A 12318-nucleotide genomic window follows, 5' to 3' on the forward strand; every position below is an offset into this window, starting at 1 on the left:
CTCAGGCAGGAAGTGCTGGATGCTCAGGGCATTGTGAGCAGGAGTGTTGTCATAGTGAAACAGCCATGAGTTGTTTTGCCACAACTATCACCTCTTCTAACGCACTGAATGAAGAAAACGTTGCAGGATTTTTTTATGTGTGTGGACGAGTTGGTGGGTCATCGGGACCAAACTGTTTTGTGATGCCAGTCCTGGCAGTTTCCAGGATGTACCTCGCCTCTTGCACATAGTCAGCTGGGATTGGATTGCCTGTGATTTTAATGAGGGCGAATGTAGGACTCCAGACATACTGACTTTTTTTTGTTGTTGTTGAAATTTTAGGGCTGCAAGTAGAATATTTAAGGATGCACACTGTTAATCGACTTGCAAAGTAAATATTCACTCTACTCATTTTCATTAAATTACTAATGAATGAGCTGAAGTGTCAGCAACCAAAAATTGTGACTAGTACTAACTAAAGTAATTTAAAAAAAAAATTTTTTAATCACAGACACGAGTAGGTGAAAAAAAATTATTCATCTCAAATTTTCATAGAAAGATTCCACCATTTAGGGGCAGTCTGGACCCCTGTAATAATATAGAAATGGAATGCTGAGACAAAGAAATCATGCGCTAATCTTCCCATTTTCTATATACTATATTATTAATTCTGTCTTCTATATACAATTGTAGGTTGTCCACAAGACATATTTCCCTCAACCTATGTATAATCAGCACACACAGTGCAACCCCCCCCCCTTCCTCATTTGTGTGACCTCCCACTAGACACAGCATGCTCCGCCAGCCAGCTGTTGGCTTATTGCCACAGCACCATCTCATCGGGAGAAGGCGTGTCCCTTGCCCGGATTGCTCTGCGCGCCCCTTTGTCCTCTGGTGGTGCTCAGCCAGCGACACTCATGGCGGCTGCACCCGTCAGGCAGCGCCCCGGACCGGGGGGGACCCGCGCGCAGCTCCCGCCCTGTTACTACGAAGGCTATCTGGAGAAGCGAGGACCCAAAGAAAAGGCACGTATGCTCGTCCGGGTTTCGTGCCGGTGTTTCCCCATTGAACTGTCAACTTCCTTATCATGCGGGAATGGGCGAGGCGAGTGAACGTTAACCTGCAGGGATTTTCATTTTGTTTCTTGTCTTGCCACCTCAGTTATGGCGTGCCTTCAGATCCGCTATTCAAGAAAACAACTGCTTAATTGTCTTCTGAATTCATTAAGTGTCGGGCGTTTTGTTGAATGGATCACACATCCGGTGTGCTGTCTTGGAGAATGTTGTAGCCATAGCAACAGACTGCTCACTGATGTGTGTGTTTATACTATCATTTAAGTTACATTGAAATATTGAAGGAAGCCTTTCTGAGCACGACGCTACCTATCCAACTATCCATGGTGGGGACACAAGGGGGGATACCACCCGCTCAGGGTCCCCCAGGCTCTCATTAAGATGTTTTTACTGCAGGCCAGTGCTTGTCATTTGAGACAGGCTCAGGTGCAGGCTAATGCAGTGGTCCTCTGACAGCAGCTGCTGCCCACCCACCATTGGTCTCATTGGCAGGAAATGAGATGGATGAAGAAAGAACACTAAACAGATGCTACACGTCTATTTTTCTTTGTTGCAGGCACCCAGGCGTCTGTGGACATGTCTGTGTGGGAATGCCTTGTATTTCTTCAATAATTCTAAGGACACTCATGTAAGTATGATGCAGTGGGTCAAGTCTCTTTGAGATTGAAACGTTATGTATGATTTTTGCATGTGCTGCATTGCAGTATGTAGAGAAGCTGGACCTCGGCGGGTTTGTGTCTCTGAAGGATGATTGCAGCCGAGACAGAAATTTGGAAGCAGCAAGACTCCTCTTGCGCATGAAAGACGGAGAAACCAGAATAACGGTAATGTCCCTTAGTTTCCACACACGTATGCGCTCGACACACCCATGGAATAGGTTGGACCTTGTAAAAACACACAACACAGTGTTACAATGGTGTCTTGACATAAAAGTTGAATGTTTCGTAACCACGCTGGGAACTCAAAACATTAGCATATTAAATCATCTTTACCTCATTGAAATGAATGGGAATGCCATTTAATTGTTCTAGCCGACACGCACACACGCAAATAAATGTAATGTGTAATGAAAAAACATGCAGTTATCCATAATTAAATAGAATCTAAAGCGCTTAAGAGTTTCTGCCACATATTTTGCTTGAGTTCAATGTACACTGTGTTGCTCCTTTTGGTGTGCGTTCATTAATTGGCCCCACCTTAGTGTAATACAGTCATACAAATATACATGAAGGTTGTCGCTTGTCACTAAACCGCAGCAACCTTAGTTGTTCTTCGCAGAGGATAAAGAATACAATGTTGGCATGTACCTCCTAACTCGGCACTTTTCAGAAAACCCTGAAAATGGCACATTTGTGTGACCATTAAGAGTCGTTTTCAACACTTTACACTGGTAAATCATTTGTAAAAAATAAAATAACACCCATACGTGTGGGCCGACGGATTGTAAAGATTTTGAAAAAAAAAATGAAATTCACCAAATTGTGAGATAGGAGTTTGCCAGCGATATGAGTTCCGTAGGTCTATTGTTATATTATCTTTGTTGATCCACAGTTTACGTTATAAATAGCTGTTGCTAGAATCAGATTCTGAAAAAAATTGACAAGTATACTTTTTAAAGGCAGTGAATGAGTTAAAGGATGCTGATTTTGTCTATAGCATTTAGCCTTGTTTGTTAGCATTGAGCTAAATGGACTAAGGCACACGTATATGGTTGTTTTAAAGACACATAAAATTGTCTTTGTTTTATGTTAATCTGACAATAAACTTTAACTGGGTTTGCAAATCCAGTATCCATCTTGAAAGCTTATCGAAGGAAATAATCAGCCACACCATAGCCGCGTTTCCACCGCAGGAACTTCGGGGTAAATTTACGGGGCCAGCCCCGTATGTGCGCGTCTCCACTGCAGGAGCCTTCCCAACCGGGCCACATTTACAAGAATGTATGGGGACGAGCGGAGGTCCTACTCGAGGGTAGGTACTCCGCCGGCCCGATTAACTCCCGATCGGGCTTACGTGCTGATTGGCTAAAAATTATTTAGTATAAAAAATTATCTTACCTTCATGCGCGACGATGACGCATTCTCGGCTTAAGTCACTTCCACCAAAACAATTCTCTTAATAATCCTTTGCCTATTTTCGTTCCACTCTACTGCTAGCCTTTTCAAATTCTTCATCTAGACGCCGTCTCCTCTCACTCAAACCATCCATCCACGCCAAGTACATCAAATAAAAGCAGAAAAAAACAGCAACCGCCACAAGTTTTTTCTCTTTCCTCGTTCTGATTTTTACGACGCTGTTTGGTTGACGTCACAGAAACCCGTGACTTGCAAGTCAGCCTTTTGAAATTCTTAATGTAAACTCCGTATACTCTCACTCAAACCATCCATCCACGGCAAGTACATAAAATAAAAAGCAGAGGAAAAATAGCAACCACGTAAAGTTTTCTTCTTTCCTCGTGATTTTCGTCGGGGGGTGCTTGAGTGACGTCACGAGAGAAACCGTCGCATGGCGTTTACGTGTCTATGAAAACTTGTGATGTCGCGAAATCGGTTGTACTCCGCAGTGAGACACAGCCACAAGCGGGACGGCTGAGAGAACGGTTCCTGTGAAAGTCCCTACCCACCTCCCCATACCCGGACGTCCTGCGGTGGAAACGCGGCTCATGTGTTAAAAAATGCGACTGGCGAGTTACTTGTATTTTAAGGTTGCGATTGTTGTATTAACTTCATGCAACTGTCAAAGGAGTAAAAAGAAAAGTTGTATGCTGTACGACACAACTAATATGAATAAGAACTACGCATCATTTAAAGATACCTGAAAGGTATTTGAGAGGGAGCAGGAACTTGGGCATTGCAGATTTGCTGACGAAAATGTTCTTATTTGATTTGTTTAAACTTAAATGGACCTTTCTTGGGGTGTTACATATTGAAAGTCACTGTATGTTTTTTTCCCAGACACCCAACCTGGAATCACGGGAGCTGTGGAAGGGTTTCCTCTACTCTGTGATCGATGTAATCGATCCGTTTTTCCACTTGACTATTTTTGTACAAGTCCCTCTGTATTATTCCATCCCGTAACATGTTTTCCCCTCCGTTATTTTATAGCTGAATGTACCATCGAGCCTAACGTTGCTGCCGGGCCAGCTCCAGATGCTGAAGGAGGTCGTGGACAAAGAAAGGTCCAGGCGGAGAAGTCGCACCCCTACACGAGCACCTCCTTCGCCTCTCTCTGTCCCTTTAGTGGGAGAGATCCCACCGTAGGTTTTCCCCATACACACTACTGCAGCATCTGGACAAAAATAATAATTGAGAATCCCTGATCAAAAGTTCTGTCTGGTGTGTGTATGGTGTTGCTGTGTTTTCGCAGGTGTTTTCGCCCAGTGTCACGAACGGAGGCCGAAGTCCTCCTAGAGAGACACCCAGATTGTGGCAACATGTTGCTGCGTCCCGGAAGAGATGGAAGCTCATTGGCTGTCACCACGCGACAGGACCTCAACGGGTAAACTGCACAAACATTCAAAGGGAAGTCAAAAAAATTCTTGACAATAATATGTTCTACGCAGCCCCACTAGTCTAAATACGGTATTCTGGTTAATATTGCGTTAGTGGAATATAAATAAAGCAGCAAAATCCAGCAATTATGAAGGATTATGAAGAAAACAGGTGAGCTGAGATTGGTTATTGCCTGAGACCTGAGCAACTGTGATGTCATCTTCAGTGGACAGCAAGTGGCAAAATGGCCGCCCCCTGAGATGGATTAAAAAAAACTGGATTTTGCTTCATAACTCATATTCCCCAAAATGTGATATTAATCAGAATGTAGTGAGGTCACTATAATATATTATTGTCAAGAAATGTTGAAGGTTGACTTCCCATTTAACGATGAATTGAAACGTCTCAGTGCTTCAGATTTGTTCGTTTGTGCTCCATTCAGGTCAGTGTTCAGACATTACCGAGTAACACAGCGGGACCAGGGTGGCTATGTGATTGATGTGGAAAATCCGGTTAGTTCATTTAAATTGTGCAGTCCTTGCTGTAGGTCAGTGAGTGGTTCTCATAGAAAAGCTCAGCTAACGATCAATCAGGGCTCACCTGTTTTCTGGGTTTGGTCATGTGACGCTTGCAGCTCAGCCCTTGAGTATGAGAACCACTAATATTGATATACTGCATCCATCTTGTCAAGAAACTGAAGTTTTCCTTTTATTGCTTTAGATTCCCTGTGCAACACTTCATGATGTCATTAATGCCCTCGTGGAAAAGACAGCTGGAACTCTTCAACCGTTTCTCCTAGAAGAACCTTATGAGGAGAATATTAGTGAGTTGTGGGGTTTTTTTTGCCTTGTGGTTAATTTTTTTCTCTGAGTAGAGTTATGGAATATTTTTGCGTCCTCAGCATATGTTTCTGCCAATGACGAGAATGGCGAAAGGATCCTACACACCGCCCCCACAAGCCCTCTGCCAAAAGCTCCTGCACTTCCCCCCAAGCAAGGTTTGTCTGAAAGCACTTCTCAGCAAGTATTCAATCCTTTTATTTCTTATTTGAATTACAGTCGGTGCAGATCGTTGGCCCAGCAGCCCCCTGCCCCGCTCCCCTGCTCCGGACCGCCGCATCCTGACCTCATCAGTGCCTGCCTCGCCCACCAACCCCATGAGACGACTCATCCTGTCACCTTCCCCTCTTGCACAGTGTAAGTGCTGCAGTCAGGTGGGATGCCTCAAAATATGAGTTTAAGTTGTTCCGTTGTTCCCTTCGCCACGTAGGCGACGTTCATTATCTGTTAGCTTTAAGCTAGCGGAGTTAAAGGTAAGGTTATGTGTCATCTCTGCAATAACTTTGAAAATGTTGACAGTGTAATTTGCTATCCTGACAACTCTCAATGCTTCTGGGAAAATGTTCTTGTGACGATTGTGGCTTTCTCTTCCCTTTTCACTTCTCTCACAAAAGGCCAGCAACATTTTTTGCCTGTGTGTACAAATAAAAGAACGCTCTAACTGCTGTGAAACAAACAGCATGCTCAGTAAACTTCTGGGACTGCTTTGCTTTTGACAATTCTGAAATTACGTCACAAGTCAAAAGGGCGGTCTTATCCTGCATTCGAGGAGCGTTTAAAAGCGGGTTTATTCCACTCGGAGTGCCGCAGTTCCGCCCTCAAAGCATTTGAGGCAAATGTAAACAACAAAGATGGCTGATTCCAATAGATTCTTTGTTGTTCTGGTGAATGCAGTCATTCCAAATCACGTCATTTGAGCATGTCTTGTTTGCCTCGAATGCTTTGAGGTCAGAACTGACACAATCCGGGATGATTCCGATTTCCCACATTCCTCGAATGCAGCATTTTTCCTTTGTCTATAGACGCTCTCCTCTCATTGAAATGCAAACAAACAAACAATTTTTTATTTGTTAGCGCCTTTCATATTTGAAAAGGCAACACAATGTGCTTCACATAAATATAAAAAAAGCGAACAAACACAATGAAGTTTAAAAACACAAGCACCCCCGGTAGTAGTCTGTGGATTCCTGGAATACCCTACACCAAAGTAGGTGCAGTTAAAAGATTAGGTTTAAAGCATTGGACTTTGGATCATTTTAATTAGATTTGTGTAAATTATTTAGATTTGAAAATGTGTTCAAATGTTGTTTGACTACTATAACAATACGCCTGGTTTGTATGCTAGTCACAGGCAAAAGCAATACACGCCATGGAAATGAAGCGCTGCATTGTGGAAATAGCAGAAATACACGGAAGTTCGGAATTGTCAATATCTGGCACAGTGTCTGAATGCTGAAAAGAAATCTCAAGAAATGTCTTTTTCACTCCTCTTGCAGCTCTCAACGAGGAGCTCAAAGTGAAACTGGAGAAGAGACGAGCCAGTCAGGAGTGAAGAAGGTGCCAAACGCTTTCCCATCGCAGCTACGTATTCATCCTGTGCCTTGGAGGTGGAACGCAAAAGGCTGCGTATCGTTGTTGCAGGTGTTGATGTCGGACTTTTGTTAAGATCGAGACTGGTGTGGGCACACTTGATACTTGAACCGCACAAAGTACTGTTTACTATCCCTGAGCACAAAACTTTTCCTCACAATGAGGGCCTCGAGAAGTCCAACTAAAAATCTAACAAAATAGGGACAGCCAACTGAGCCTGGTGCTGTTTTTTTGCTGAGCAAGCTGTTTTTGTGCTCAACTACTGGAGCTGCGAAAGGACATTTTTAACAAAACACAGCATTGATTACAAAGATCAGTGCAACAACCTGTGAGAACAGGAACTGTGGTCTAGTGGTGTGGCCCTTTTAAAATGGCAGCAAAACACAAAAGGTCTGTGTGGCCTTTAATTAATCACACAAAAGAATTGGGCTGCGTCCCGTCCCCTCACTGTGTCTGTGACTGAAAAGTGTTCCTTCCGTCTCTATATGTTTTTGTTAGATGTCAAGGGCATTAAACTATGCATGGGAGCAATTTGTCCCTGCAAAACTTTTTTCTACTACAAGTTGTTCAAGTGTTTAAAATGAAATTGACTGAGCTACAGCAACAGAAGAGTGAGGAAAATATAAATGATAATTGATTTATGATTCCAACTACTTTTTTTCTTCTTCTTCTTTTGTGTACTTTGAATTGCCTTGACAACTTTGTGATTAAATGTTAAATTAAGTACTGGTCACTTTTTCATACACACGAAGAAAATAATGAAAAAGTGTACAATAACTATTAAGTATTGGTACTTCGTTACTCTCCATCAGTGTGGGACAATAAGTTTACCTGTGAACAATACAAAAAAGATTACGACTATTGAACATAATTTGCAAACGCAATTGTGCTTTTTCGCCTGTTGGTGGCAGTGTTTTCCACAGTTTTGCATGAGTAAAGAAAGATGATGGTTTCATCCTTTTAAAAACCCTGATTTCAGCTTGCTCCCATTTCCACAAAATCGAAATAACATAGAATTTCTCACCTGTTACACACTCTACACTACCCCAGCTTTCAAACGAAAATATTGGCCAAATGGAATAAGTTCAAAATGTCCAACATGTGCATTTTTACTGCCAAGATTACATCGATTTTTGATTAAATCAATGACTTTGATGGGCTCTTATTGCTACAAAAATAACACAGCGTTAAAGGGTTTTCACCTTATTTGCTGCCCCAGCTTTCAATGAGTGTCCAACGTTTGCATTTTCAACACGAACATTACATCCAGTATGGATGAAATCAATGATTTTGATGGGCTCCTATTTAAATAAAATCAAAATGAGTTTCTCCCTTGTTTAACACTATCAGTCTGCCCTATCACAATACAAGATCTTGTGAAATTTTGATTGGCAAAAACAGGCAACTTTCTAACTTGTCCATATTAAACATCTTGGGTAACAGTTTTTATATAGTCGATACTTTATTTTACATTTCCCCTCAACATAATCAAACAGATGCTTCCTGTTACAGGTCAAGTCTGGCCCTTTAAGAGTAGTATGATGGCAAAGCAACAACAACAACAACAAAGAGCGATGATGGTGATGATGATTTACTCCTGAGCTATCAGGGCGAAAAAAGAAACATATTGTGTAACAGTTTTTATATATATTGTTTAAATCTGATCTTCTATTATGTGTTCCATCCATCCATCCATCCATTTTCTTGACCGCTTTTTCCTCACAAGGGTCGTGGGGGTGCTGGAGCCTATCCCAGCTGGCTTCGGGCAGTAGGCAGGGTACACCCTGAACTGGTTGCCAGCCAATCGCAGGGCACACAGAGACAAACAACCATTCTCACAATCACACCTATGGACAATTTGGAGTGTTCAATTAACCTGCCATGCATGTCTTTGGAATGTGGGAGGAAACCGGAGTACCCGGTGAAAACCCACGCAAGCACGGGGAGAACATGCAAACTCCACCCAGGAAGGCCGAAGCCCGGACTCGATCTCACGTCCTCAGCACTGGGAGGCGGACGTGCTAACCAGTCAGCCACCGTGCTGCCCTATTATGTGTTAATCTGACAAAATTCGGAAACAAAATGCAACCTTAATTTGTTTCCCTCGAGTTTGTTTTAGCTTCACTCGAAATACACTCTTCTTCTTTGGCCGCTGCTGCTTAAGTAGAAGAAGAACATTTCACAGCAGAAGAAGAGTGCCTTTGAGTGAAAGCAAAACAAGCTCAAGGGAAACAAACTTAGGTGGCATTTTGTTTTCCGACTTGTGCAAAATAAACAGATAATGACAGGTCAGATAAAGATTCGATTTCTGTTTTTCAATGTCCAATTTTAAATGAGAAGCAGAAACTGTTTGTTCCCGTTCAATGGAGACAGTAAGTAATACTGCCTCCCCGTGGACGGCGGAGGAACGGGCCTTAAACACATGTGAATATCTTGAGAGAGCGCGCGTGTGTGTGCGCGTGCGTGCGAGCGAAAATATCTCGATTTAGCGTGATTGTCTAAAAAATAAATGCGCGTGCGCAACGATCCACAAACGCACTTTCGACAACTCGCAAGCAGAAGTCATGGAAAATGCTCACACAAAATTAAAAAGACGTGAAAATCACAAATTAATTTGTGTGAATATTTTTTAGACAACTCTCTCCCCATAGTGGCGCGGTGCCACATTGCGGGTTGTTACACTGTTCAATCTAAGGTTAGGTTAGGTAAGGTTAAGACTCTGGACAGGGGAAGAGGATTTAACATTGCCATCGACAGATCCGAGGAACAAACAAAGCAACGATAAAGTCAACAATTTGTGGATTATAACATAATCCACAAATTGACCTGACATATAATTATTAATTTTTATTTTTAGGTCCCTTGTTCTTCTGTGAATGGAACGTTTATTTTATGTAAACATAAAACATTTAATAACATCCCAAACATTTTTGTGTAATCTGTTACAAAACAAGTTTGTACTTTCTCCTTCAACAGCGAGCAAAGGACAAATATGCCAATGCTTTGTTTGTGTACGGTCGAAGGGAGCAGACGATCTGAAAGCATCACTGCGCACGCGCTACGCGTCAGTTTGTCGAAGCCAAAGGATCGAGGCATACTAATTAAGTGGACTGACGTCAGTTATTCGCATTCAAATAGGTTTCAACTGTCATATCTGGTCAAATATTGGATAAATAAATATAATCCAACAGCCCTTCGAGGGGAACGGACGATACTTTAACATCCGCATGCGCAGACCCATAGGTCAGTGTTTTCGGACAAGCAGTTTATTTCGACCGACAGGTGCACACCTGTGATGCAAACTTTTAAAGCGTCCTTTCATGATCATGATGATGATGATGATGATGATGAGTGCGCGCGTTCTTTGCTAGCTTTATTTGGGCGTGGTTGTCGGTTTTTCGGCGGACCGCTTGTTGTCGTCATCAAGTGTTTGTTTGCATCATCTACTAGTTTTACTAGTCTTAAAGCCATCTTGCAAGTCGTCCTCGAGAGTCGCTGCCAGGAAAGAGGAGATAAGATTTTTTTGATTTTTTTTAAAGAGGAGAGCGAGAAGATGGACGTCTCCAAGCTGCTATGGTTGGCCTTTTTTTTTGTCACGCATGTTTTTCAAGGTACGCGCGAATGTGTGTGTTTTTTATTTTATTTATTGCTTTATTTAAAAGCGCGTGTTATGTTAGCACTTTCCCAAAGCAAATACGTGACGTCATTGCCGCGATGCAACTTGCAGTTTTGCCAAACTTTGAGCGCAACACTTTCAATGTCCTCCAAACGCGCAAATGGAATCAAATCTAAGCCGAAAATTGAAAATGTGGCCAAATGAAAATCGACATTTTAGTCAAACAAGTCCAAGTGTTTTCGGGATTCATTGTTCCTCTTTTTATGAACTTGTTGCTGTGGAGGCGACTCAAGCCTTTGTGCGTAATGGGGGGAAACAAAAAGGCGACGGTAAATGACCTTTTCAAAACAAATTTCGATCACATTTGTTGTTGGAGACGGCATTTGCTTGTGCACGACTTGTTTTAGTATTATGCTTTTATTGATGCCATATTTAAATGCAGCGTAACATGTCTACATTACATCCAAATATAGTCCCAAAAAAAGGTTAAACGTCATTTGCATAAAAGGGGAAAGTTAGATGCAAGATGTTCCCCATCGGCCTGTTGGAAATAATTGGCAACAATATTTTGTGGCCGCATCAAAAGTGACCACTTTGGCTTCTGAAATTGTTCTTGGGACAAGTTATCAAATAATTAAATAGCCTACTACTTGTGTACTCGAGTAATTTTTCAGGTGAAGGATAGGCTACTTCTATACTTCTTCTATACTTCACCATTTCTGTGTTTTAGTTCTGGCAGTGATGTTTAAGGTCATCAAGGGCAAACAAAAATGGATTTCAAACGCGAACTCCGTCCAAAAAAATTCGAGTTGAGCCACGGAAACATAAAAGTTGACAAAACAACCTGCCTGTTTTCCATGTCTCCCTCCATCAACACACCTGATTGAAGAACAAGGTCATTATCAGGCTTCTATAGAGCTTGCTGATTAGCTGATCAGTTGAGTCAGCTGTGTTTGAGGAGGGAGACATGGAAAACAGGCAGGACAGTGGCTCTCAAGGACCAGGGTTGCCTAACCGTGCCCTAGATGAATGTTTCCTGACACTCAAATCACTGGGGCCGAGTAGAAGTGGGAGTTTCACAGCCAGCATCAACAATTTACTCCAATGGGATGTCAAGAGAGTACATTTCGATGTACAGGTTTTTGGTGAGTTTGATGCTGCACAAACAGCTCGTATGACTTTATTAGCCCTCGAAGCCTTTTTGAGCATTTCCAAAAGTAGAAAAAGCCACAGTTTGATTTTTGTGTGTGTGCATATTTTTAACATAAATTTGATAACATTTATTCCAGAAAGTGCTGCAGCCGAGCCCAGCTATCATTGAGTTGCTACGTTGTGATGATGTCACGGCAATCGTGGAAGTTGTCTTCCAGAACATTTGGCATTTTGGCTTCAAGTCCAAGATAATATTTTTGTTGTTGTGCCAAATTCTCAAAATCTATATTTACTGTAAAAAATATTTTTACAATGTATTTTTTTAATTTTTTTATCTGTTTTACTTTTGTACTTGGTTACATTCCTTTTTTAATATTTTTTTTTTATTAAGTAAACACATTCAACAATCATTTTATTTTGTCTTTTGAATATGCATAAACTTGAGGAATACGTTTGTCACTTGTGTTTCTGTCAGTTGAGTACCAGGTGGATGGGATGTGACTTCATCAAGGGCGGCTACGCCAGATTAGTATATCCGGACAAATGGGCTCCAGGTGGAGCAGTGGTACTAGTGATGG

The 12318-nt window shown here is 41.9% G+C and overlaps 1 protein-coding gene across 1 annotated transcript; it reads left to right on the plus strand.

Annotated features, from left to right (window-relative positions):
- The first annotated feature begins 667 nt into the window (after positions 1–667).
- Positions 668–7695, plus strand: stap2a (signal transducing adaptor family member 2a). Its single transcript, XM_077558042.1, has 11 exons — positions 668–1004; positions 1609–1680; positions 1757–1876; positions 4007–4063; positions 4157–4308; positions 4419–4550; positions 4986–5055; positions 5264–5366; positions 5445–5540; positions 5602–5739; positions 6879–7695. Exons 1-11 carry the CDS (start codon positions 897–899, stop codon positions 6932–6934), a joined length of 1104 nt encoding a protein of 367 aa, XP_077414168.1. The 5' UTR covers positions 668–896; the 3' UTR covers positions 6935–7695.
- The last annotated feature ends 4623 nt before the right edge of the window (positions 7696–12318 follow it).

Source organism: Vanacampus margaritifer, chromosome 2, assembly GCF_051991255.1.
Source record: "Vanacampus margaritifer isolate UIUO_Vmar chromosome 2, RoL_Vmar_1.0, whole genome shotgun sequence".
Classification (NCBI taxonomy): Eukaryota; Metazoa; Chordata; class Actinopteri; order Syngnathiformes; family Syngnathidae; genus Vanacampus; species Vanacampus margaritifer.